The following is a 10,309-nucleotide window of genomic DNA, read 5'->3' as shown; positions in this document are numbered from 1 at the left end:
GTGACTGGTTTTGTGTATTTTTCATGCACATCTATGTAACTTAAATATTGTTAGTCATTATAATAATACATTCCTACTTATATTTAAAGGGACATACACATCATTTGTATTCAAGATAATGATTTATGTAAAGTTTTACCAAGCTGTACTCATAATAATAATAATAATAATTAATAATAATAATGATACAGCTATTCAACTAAAATGGGTTTTGAAAAATGAGGAGCAGGTCCATAAGAACCTCTCAGGTTCATATTTGAAAGATGTTAATTTAAATAAACATCCCCCAAAATGTTTAGTTAAATGTCTCTTACCAAAGCCACACTTTTTGTAACAATCACTGAGGTCCTTTCATAAATCTGGTTGGATATTTCTAATCAGAAATGAAAACATTTAATTTAAGTATGTTGGTCTGTTGGCATTGCTACTTTAAATCATAATCCATAAATTTTCTACTGGGTAGAGGCCAGGGCTTTTGGCAGCCATTCAGGAAGCATTTCCAAAATCTGTTTTGTTTGTTGGGGGTAACTGTCCTGAAAACCAAACTGTGTCCAAGTTTCAGTCTCCGGACACAAACTGTATCCCTCAGATAGAGAAATTGGTTATAACTTATAATAAGGTAAGGACTTATAATAAACTAGAACTTGTTAAAAACACCAGTGTTCTACGTAAGATCTACTTCTTCTGCAGATTCAAAGAGAATAGTTAATTGTGAGCTATTTTTAAAAGAAGGTAAAAACATTCAGATATTGTCTATATTAAGTTCATTCTGTAAAATATTTTCCAATTAGGTTCCAGCCCTTGCATTATTTTGATTTTGCCACTAGGTGGTGCTTGCAGGTCCACAGTTAAACCTAAGGCTGGGTCTCTTCTTTACAAGACTTACACAGGCGTTTCTACATATGTCTTGCAGAAAAACGAAATAACAATAAAAAAGGCAATGAAGGTCTCTTGAAACACTCATTTACTCCAACATGTGTGTTTTGTTCACATCTGTGCGATGAAGAGCAGATATGGCATTTTCTTCAAATACTTTGGCTACAAAGGGTATGTTTGTTTTGCTGTAACTGGAAACATTTAGGCAATTGCAAAAGCGTAAAGTGCAACAATTAAATAAAAACAATTAAATTTATATATATGTAAAATAAAAACATACAATGTTTAAAGTAATCACTTCACATTATAACAATAAACATTGGTTTATTTCTCTCAGGTACAGTGTCATACTAATTATGATTTTTTAAATCCTTAAAATATGAGATACTTCTTCCAAAGACAATGATAATTTAATAATTTTTGGTTTCACTCCTTAACTTTTCATTTATACATTTTGTATAAAAGACCCAAAATATCTGGGTGAACACAAGAAGGAAGTCTTGTCTGTATCTTCAACCTACAGTAAGAATCATCCTTCCCTCCCTTTACTACGCATTTCTGTTCAAAGGTCACATGGTCACTTTCTGCACATGTGCAATGAACACGCAGACTCATGAACACTTAGCTCATGGTTAGAGTGATCACATTAATACTGCGCTGGTTTTAATCGGTCAAGTTTGTCACATTTACGATAGCTTGGTTAGCATCAGCCTGGCTGTGCATCACCCTCTCCATTCCTTTCTTTTCTTTATCTTCTTTTAATAGGTGGTCTTCTCATGCTTTCATCTGGAACAGATTCTCCTGCCAAACAAATAAGTTTTTTTCTTTTCTCCTCACAGTCCCTGTCAGTCTGTTTGTGTCGTCTAGGTCCCCTTCTTTGATTCCCACTCCTGAAAACAATGAGAAAGCAAATATCAGACACAATATTATGCTTGGCATGACAGCAACATCCCAGTTATCACGTTCAGTATGTAAGGAATGTGTCTGAATTATTCATAAATGTCAGATTCAGACTTTAAACAGTGTTAAGATCAGAGTCGTGGGTGTCCTCCGACACACACGGCCTCAGCAGGACGTACTTTACCTTTGCTTTCTGCATGACGTTCCCCCTGGAGGAAGCACAGAGAGACGGGGGGCGTTTACGAAGCTCAGATGCTGAGTTGACGGGAACGCTCTCGTTGTAAATCTTTTCAGTCTTATTTCTCTGAGTCTGTAATCAAACATATGCAAAAACTTCACCAGTGAGGCAAATACAAGGTTTCACCAAGCATTTTGAATAACAGCGAAGCTAAGCCGTGTATTGTTTAAGAGGAATTGCAGTAATATTCAAAAACTTAGAATACTCAGCCTTAAATATATTTTCCTGAAAGGATGACTGATAAAATACTGTGTTTTCCACATGCAAAGGTGTGTTTCTTAAATATTACTCTTTGCGTTCACATGTTGAGAGATATAAGAAACACTAAGATTCAAAATGTTAGCATATTTTCAATACTACATTACATCTAACATCTTTTAAAAGAAGAATGCTGAAGTGTGATATTCTTTCCTCATTATACTTCTGCTTTTTTCAAAGCAGTTTAGACTATTTAGTTTAAATCAACATTTAATTTCTAAAATAATGATGTGGTGCTGTTTCCCACCTTGACGCTAACCTTTGTGTCCACAGCCGGACCCTGAGCTCCTCTAGCCAGTGATTTCTTCAGATTTTCCTTGACTTCTGTCAGCTGGAGCTCCAGCTCCACCCTCTCCTCCTCCTTCTGTTTGCACAGCATCTCTATCTCAGCTAACCGCTTTTCCATAGCATCACCTACACACACACACACACACTGAGAATTAGAGTCAATCCAAAGCAGGCGTCTAAGCAGTGCTGTCTGATGTCTGTCTGACCTGTGTCACTCTTCATTTGCTCCTTCACCTCCTTCTTCTCCCTACGGAGGGAGATCAGGGTGTTTCTCAGCTCCTCCTTTTGCTTCTCCAGCTCCTCTTTCTGCCTCAGGTACCGTCTGGCGTCTTCCTCTGCGCGCATCTTCCCATAGCGGCCGTACGGATTTACATCTAAGGGGAAATAAATTAACAGGCATTTGAATAGGCAGAGCAATTCTGGTAATGCACCGAGGGAAGACGTGGCATCTGGAGGAGAGAGCCAGCTGTGGCAACATTTTCTCCCATCAAAATTTTATGCAGCAAGGCCAATGAATTATGAAATGAAAGGTGACTCACTGGAGGCGTGCCTCTTGATGGTGGCCTGTTGTTCGGTTTTCTCTGAGTCCCTGCTGGAGAAGGAGGCATGACGTCTCACCTGACCTGTTTTGCTCTCGACATCTTCATCCTGCATTTTTAAAAAAAGAAAAATAATTTTAGTGACTTTTCATTATGAATTTTTATGTTTTTAGCTTACAGCGCAAAGCAAAGGACTTTTACCAACTGGAGAGAAACAAAGCCCAATGGGTTGTAATCAAAATTTATGATAAACCCAACAGCATTTTCCCGTTACAGATTTCTTCTGTTTTTTTGTTTTTTTTGTTAATAAAAATTAAAAATGCGATCTTTAGATCTTTAGTAGGAGAAAATAAGTTTCTCTTAAAACTTATTCTAAATCAGATGTAAAAGAGGTAATGGTCATTAAACCAAGTTTCATTCTTTCAAACATTCAAACTTGCTGATGGCTTCCAGACTGTAGGTGGTGTTGCTGTTAACTAATGTTCAGACATTTTCTTTCAGGGTTTTGAGGTACGGAGCAAAATTTATTGCTCCATCAATTCCAACAACTGGGGCTTTGCTGCCTCAGCATCTTTTCTCTACTTATGGTTAAAATCTCTTACTGTGGTTTGATGGAGTCCCAAAGCCTGAGAAATTATTTTCTCAGGCTTTTTTTTTTTCACCTGTATTTAAACTTCTTTTAAAGTCTTTCGGCCCCAATCATGTTGTCAGACACGTTCAGTTTAAGTCTGACAGCAGTTTTGTCAGCGTAAGGCGAGTGAAATTAAACTCAGCTTCCCAAAAATGTAGTTTACTTACAAAGGACTTTTTCAATAAAGGCCAGGTTGGTTTGGGTGATGTTTTTTTTAAAAAATCCCTAAAGCCTGTTCAGATTATGTCATGAAAACAATTTTATGTTGTCTCACCGCAATGCTTTCGTACACTTCGTCATACGTTCTGGAATCTATTGATGCACTGCTGGAGGAAGTAGCAGTGGTTGTAGCCCACCTGGCAGAGGAAAGAACAGAGGGACAGTTACAACTGAAGTTACATTGAGAGGGAAGGAAGTTCTTGGTAAGCGCATGCAGGAGCACTGACAGAAGTGACTCACAAGAAGGAGTGTCTGGCAGCCTGCCGTATGTCGGTGAGTGTGTCCACGTCGATGTAGTCGTAGTGCAGCTCTTCAGGGAGGGTGCCGCTGCCGGTCTCAGCAAACAAAATGCCCAGCCAGCGGCCCAGATCTTCAGAGGAGCTCGCCTAACATAGAAATATAAATATCTAACTAGGTGACATGATTTAAAATAATAATAAAATTAATGTTTTGGCTGATCTGTACACACACTAACTTTATTTCCCATCTGGATCTGTGGTGATATGAGGAAAGGTGTGAAAAACCCGTCAGTCCACCTACATATAATTCCTATACCAGATGAAGCTGTTCGAGATGTTTTACAGCTGCTTCAGTGTAGAGAAAACAGACTTTTATAACTAACTTTACCAGATTTAACGAGAATCTAACGCATAAACATGTCAAGCATTTTAACGTAACATAAACAGAGCGCCTAAAATAGCAAAACAAATGATGCCATTGTAAATGTGTATGAATTAAACATGTTGCGTATAAAAGTTTGATGAAAACACACTTAGAACTTTTTGCCAAAATAAACTGAGTCACAATTCACTAATTATAAGGTAAATTTCTCACTTAAAATTCATAAAATAAAACAGGTAAAAATATCCAGCTCTGGTGGCCTCATGCTGATGTGTGCACAAATAAAAAACTAAACAAACTGGTCACGCCACCAGTCAGTATTTCAGATATTTAAAACAAAAAATTAATCAATAATTATCAAAATCGACAATTATCAATATGGACTGATATGAAATGCTCATATCGTGATAAGTTTATCAGCCACATCATCCAGCCCTATTCCACCACATACAAGAAAAGTAAAATCAATATCCCAAATATGAGCATTTTACCTCTAAAGCTGCAAGCTCGTTGCCCGCTTGCATGATATGAAATGAGAAGGGATGTTTGGGTCCGAGGCCCCCAGGCACCACCTCTGCCCCTTTAAGAGGCACCACAATGACTGGAGGCCGCTGGTCCCCGGGATCCTTCTGCAGGTACAGGTTTCCACCTCGGAGAACACACCAGCGCTCCTTCCAGCAGCCACTGAGACACACACTGAGATAACCTGTGGAGGGGAAAAGACTTTGCGTCAGATAAGCTGCATCTACCTATTAATCTACGGCACCACATTGAACATCCTCAGCACTTTGTAAGAATGTCTACCTGTTCCTGAGGAAAGTGCTGAGCCACATTTTGGTTAATTTATCTCTTGCATTTTTTTCAATTACAGTACAGTTTAGTCAATCAAATTTCTGATTTCTTAATCCTCTTTTAATAAAAAAAAAAAGTGCAAATGTAAATGTAAGGTCAAATCGTCAGTAAATGAGAATCGGGCGATCATCTGGCATGCTGAGATTGTGTCCTCACCACAGCGGGGGTTGTCATGGTGCCCAGAAGATGAGGGAGGGTCTCCTGGTAACGGAGGCTTCTTTTTGGAGAAAGTGATGATCCGATTGATTTTCTTTCCCGCTGCTCGGCTCATCGACCCCGTCAGCTCTGAGAACGCGCCCCGCTTCCCTCTGTCTGAAACCAAACATGTCACTCAGTGATTATCAAATGTCAGTAGTTCATATTAATATAACTCAACACTTTCTGCATCAAAAATACAAAGAGATAACAATAAAATGTTGATAAGAATAATCAAGCTAATTGGAGAGTTTGATGTAAATCAAGCATTTTGGGAACATGTCTGATGAGCTGAGACGACTCCAGTGTGTTTGCACGTTTATTGTGAATGGACCAGGTGCAGCAGCAGTCTGTTCGTCCAGCTTCCTATGATGTCAGTGAGAGACAATTAGAGGAAAAGAACAGGAAGGATGTCATATCTGCTCGTGTCTCGCTTCCTGTCTCTCCCTTTCTCTCTCTCATGTCTCTTCAGGCTCAGCGTTGCTCAATCAGTAAACAACACTGAAACAACATGACTTTGTTTGACTTATCCATCGTGTATATGCTGGGTGTTTCCTTCCGAATTCAGAGGACAGAAAAACAAAAATATTTATTTTGCTTTTGATCAGTCCCTTGAAAGCATATATGTGTTTTCTTATAACTTTTTCGGTACTTGATTGCCCCACTCCTGGAAAGTAAGAAGTTTTACTTCCTACAGCGTAGAAGTTAAGCCTTGGACATGCAACTGAAAATATTAAAGCTAAAAGGTATTAATTAAATTTTAATATTAAAGTGTTTTTTATTAGCAACATAGACCACTATGAGACTGACACTACTTTATTTCTTTTAGATATAAACTGTTTAATTAAACCCTCAGTGACACACTTTTGTTAAAGATATTCAGAGGATGTTCTTGAATGAAGGACACTCTGCAAGCTCCTCCCTCTGCTGCCCTCCAACCAGTTAAAATCCAACAAATCATCTGAGATTTTGGTACAGGACAAAATACATTACCAAAGAAACCAAGTAACCTTGTTTTCTCATTATCTGCAATCATGCAACCCAAGCATAAAAGCAATAGAAAACTTAATTAGGGTCCTTTTGACAGATTTATTATAATTTATTATCTTGTGAGCACTGTTGCCTTGGAGTGTGTGAATGTGTGCATGTAGGGGTAAATGACTGAATGGCATATAAAGTGCTTTGGATTCCTCTGGATTAGTTAAAGTGCCATACAAGTGCAGGCTATTTACCATTACGCTGAGATATGTGTGTGTGTGTGTGTGTGTGCGTGCGTGTGTGTGTGTGGTTAGAATGGCACAAAAACTATGTCGATCTATCTATTAAACTGCTGAACTTCAATAAATATTGGTATTGCTACTAAAATAAGTCACTTAAATTAAAGGAAAAACCTTTTAGCATCTGTCACAAATGTGATATGTATGACAATATGGTGAGAAAGCAGCTTCTAGAGTCACAGCGTCCAATATGTATATTTACCAACAGATGGTTAAGGGAAGCTGTTCCTCAACAAATTATATTCATTTTGTTGGCCATGATACAAAAACAGAATATAATGTTTGTTTTTATATGTCCATGTTTATTATTGAATCATTAATTAATGATTGTGCTGCTGGAACAAAGTGAAGGAACTCCCAAAAAAACTACAACTTTAACCATCAAACATCTAATTTATGCTGGTGAATAGTGAACTTTCTCCTTGACCACATTTCAGAAACAGAAGGAAGTAGATTCTAACAAGATTAGAAAGTAGCAAAGCTTTGGAATTAAAGTGTAACATTTTGGTTAATTAATTTTATTTAGCTTTTTTTTTTACTATTGCTAACAACATCTCTGTGTCAGAGGTAAGATAAAAGTTATGCCTCTAATTTTGTTTTTCAAAACCATGCTCAAATATCACTCAAAACATGCTGCCCTTTTTTCTTTAAAATAAGCTGTGAAGACTTTACATTCCTGCTACTGTTCTAGTGATGTAAAAGGAACATGAAGACATCTTTTAGACATTTAAAGTAAATCACACAGAGATTATGAATCGAATGGTAAATCTAACTCAGGTGTTTGTGATGACGTACTGAGTGAGTCGGCGATGTCTCGTCCAGGTCCGTAAGCGCTGGACTGACTGTCTCCTATTGGACCGCTGTCTGAGTCCGATGTTTGTCTGTCTGACTGCAGCATCTGGGCAAAACAAAATAAATAAGAAAAATGATGAGGAAAAACCAATACATCAGTATATATAGTTAACTCTGAGTTACGTCATCCTGCCTTGCTCAGGACAGGAAACCTGAGGAAAATGACTCAGCTCAGCAACCACAACAATGCTGGTGAACCAAAAACCAGAGGAACAACTGTGTTACTATTGGTGACATCATTCAAGTCCTCATAGTCGTCACTAAGATGACAATTTGTTTTTAGCTAAACATGCTGAAGTGAAAGGTAATCACACCAAAAACCTACACACCTTGTCAAGCTCCAGTTTTCTCTGTATTATTGGAGATGTTGATCCATTCAGTCCTTCTGTGTTATTACACTGGCTGCCGACGTCATGGACCACCTGGACCAGTTAAAAAAGAAAATAACATTCACTTCTGGACACAAACTTGTGTAGGACCCATAATGTTATCATCGTTTTCTACTTGCTTTGACTTTTTCTCATCTGTCTAAGCAGAAGTAGTCGAACACAGAGAGCAAATGTACCTTGAGCCACCGCTGGGCCTGCTCTTTACTCTGAACGGCCAGGACCAGAGCTTCGCCTCCAGGTAAGGAGAAGCGCAGCTCGTGCCTCTTTTTCCGGCCCTCCTTTGGGACATAGATGACGTTGCAGAGGTTCAAGGGGAGCTCCGTGTTCGGGGACAACTCCTTTATACTTTTATAGCACTAAAAAAACAAAACAAAATCAAGTTTTAGATTCAAATATAATAATAAAGCATCTGCTTTTGTTTCAGTCTTTGATAACGTAGATCATTGTTGTTGTTTACCTGGAGTTTATTGTCTCTAACAACTACTAGCTGCTTTGTCCACTGGCCAAATCGCTTTTTTCGCATCAGGAAGGCACATATGCGGCAATCCCTGACCGGTTCATCAGGGCTTCCCTCAGCGGTCCACCTCTGAGAGGAGTGCCGTCCCTTGGCCTCGTCCTCCTCCTCTTCATAAGACTCATAGGAGCTACTCAGCGCATCTGAGTCATTGTCTGTGCAGAAAAAAAAACAAAAAACAAAGTGATTAATTCCTAAAAGATTTAATGCAACATTATTAGTCAGAAAGAAATTGGCTTTTATAGCTGCCATATTGATTAAAGAATGAATGAGCAGACTCACTGGATGTTTTAGAGGGCCCATTAATCCTGGTAGTGGGGTAGTTATTATCAGCATCCTCATAGTAAGCATCTTCAACAGAGTTTCTGGAATCTACAGGGGAAAGTTATTAGAATCCTGCACCTTTAACCTCCCTTGTAAAGATATGCTGGTTAATGGTAGTTTATGTTAGATGGGCCTAAATGTGTATGAGTTTTCATACTTGTGGTGAAATACTGAGGAGAGGATCCAGGATCAAGAGGAACAGCTTCTTCATAGTAGTCATCAGGAAGTGGTGTTGCTGGTAAAGGCGGTGGTGTGTCTGTGGGTGTCTGTGGGTGAAATAAAGGAAATTCAAACAGAATTATATTTGGAATCTCAGATAAATATCTGGTTTTATAAGAAAACTTACTGATTTACTAGGCTGTGTTTTCTCCTCTTTGTCTTTGGGTTCTTTCTGCTCCACTGGAGATGCACTGAGCATGTGCAAATCACAATCTGAAGCAACAAATTTTATGCTATTATAAAGTTTTTTATAAAACGATAAATTCTAAGATTTAACTAAACTGATTGAAAGATGTTTCAAAGATGTTACGAACCGAAATCTTCAAACAGAGACTCGACAAAGCTTGTGCCGTTCATGTAGACGTCTGAGCCATTGACTGCGGAAAGCACAAAACATGAGCAAGTATCATTTCAGCTTTTTCCAAGAACATAACCACCAGATTTAATGGATACAGAAAACTGAATCTGAAGAAAAAACTCTTTGCATTTCAGAAAAATTTAATTATGTGGAAACATCTGATTACAAGGAAGAGCAGTGGAGCGCTCAGTAAACAAAGATAAGTAAAGATGTACAATATGTGTGGGAGACTAAACCCCAGACAGTACATAGACCCAGCAGACCCATTATTATTGTACTTGTCAGCCATCAGGATATTTTGCTCATCGCCTTCCTTTGACCTTGTCTCATTATCCTCTTTTAACTCTGCATTTCATTATCCTCTTACATCAATCCTTTTATCCTCCCTCATTCCCTGCACTCTTCTAGATAAACAAGTCCTGGCTTTACAGACTAAAGGGAGTTTCAATGCTGCAAATGTGTTTTCAACAACTGTAGTCAATATCCACAATCTGCACTGTTCTATTAAATCCTTTAAGCCTAATCTGCATAAGTTAAAAGATTTGACATTGTCTTGCAAAAGTATTGCTACCTGTTAAACTTTTCCTGTGTTTTTCCTATTTCATCCACAAACTTTAATGAATTTTATTGGAGTTTATGTGATAGACCAACACTAAGTGAAACCTAATTGTAACGAGAAAGAAGAAAAAATCTAATATGTTTTTTTTTTTTGGGGGGGGGGGTTTTTTATTAAAATCGGAAGGGGGGGGAATTCCCTTT

At 38.2% G+C, this 10,309-nt stretch overlaps 1 protein-coding gene across 3 annotated transcripts in view; it reads right to left on the bottom strand.

The window, feature by feature from the left end:
* Positions 1 to 947: 947 nt before the first annotated feature.
* Positions 948 to 10,309, bottom strand: part of LOC106940151 (actin filament-associated protein 1-like 1) — a 25,038-nt gene continuing 15,676 nt past the window's right edge. The window contains exons 3-19 of one of the 3 annotated variants that reach the window (XM_015022825.1): positions 9,507 to 9,569; positions 9,320 to 9,405; positions 9,121 to 9,239; positions 8,932 to 9,023; positions 8,593 to 8,804; positions 8,312 to 8,491; positions 8,076 to 8,168; positions 7,690 to 7,792; positions 5,579 to 5,734; positions 5,062 to 5,276; positions 4,190 to 4,335; positions 4,005 to 4,086; positions 3,100 to 3,208; positions 2,767 to 2,934; positions 2,532 to 2,686; positions 1,961 to 2,086; positions 948 to 1,766 (exon numbers count right to left, since the gene is read on the bottom strand). In XM_015022825.1, the coding sequence (XP_014878311.1) occupies positions 1,740 to 1,766; positions 1,961 to 2,086; positions 2,532 to 2,686; positions 2,767 to 2,934; positions 3,100 to 3,208; positions 4,005 to 4,086; positions 4,190 to 4,335; positions 5,062 to 5,276; positions 5,579 to 5,734; positions 7,690 to 7,792; positions 8,076 to 8,168; positions 8,312 to 8,491; positions 8,593 to 8,804; positions 8,932 to 9,023; positions 9,121 to 9,239; positions 9,320 to 9,405; positions 9,507 to 9,569 (2,132 nt within the window). In that variant the 3' untranslated portion in view covers positions 948 to 1,739. Of the gene's footprint in view, positions 1,767 to 1,960; positions 2,087 to 2,519; positions 2,687 to 2,766; positions 2,935 to 3,099; positions 3,209 to 4,004; positions 4,087 to 4,189; positions 4,336 to 5,061; positions 5,277 to 5,578; positions 5,735 to 7,689; positions 7,793 to 8,075; positions 8,169 to 8,311; positions 8,492 to 8,592; positions 8,805 to 8,931; positions 9,024 to 9,120; positions 9,240 to 9,319; positions 9,406 to 9,506; positions 9,570 to 10,309 lie in introns of all 3 variants that reach the window. The other 2 variants (XM_015022807.1, XM_015022815.1) reach the window with 2 other exon arrangements.

This window comes from Poecilia latipinna, unplaced genomic scaffold, assembly GCF_001443285.1.
Source record: "Poecilia latipinna isolate Pla-1442-1.1 unplaced genomic scaffold, P_latipinna-1.0 Scaffold87, whole genome shotgun sequence".
NCBI classification, from domain to species: Eukaryota; Metazoa; Chordata; class Actinopteri; order Cyprinodontiformes; family Poeciliidae; genus Poecilia; species Poecilia latipinna.
The sequence above is the reverse complement of the archived record's forward strand: the minus strand, read 5'-3'. Positions and strand labels throughout refer to the sequence as shown.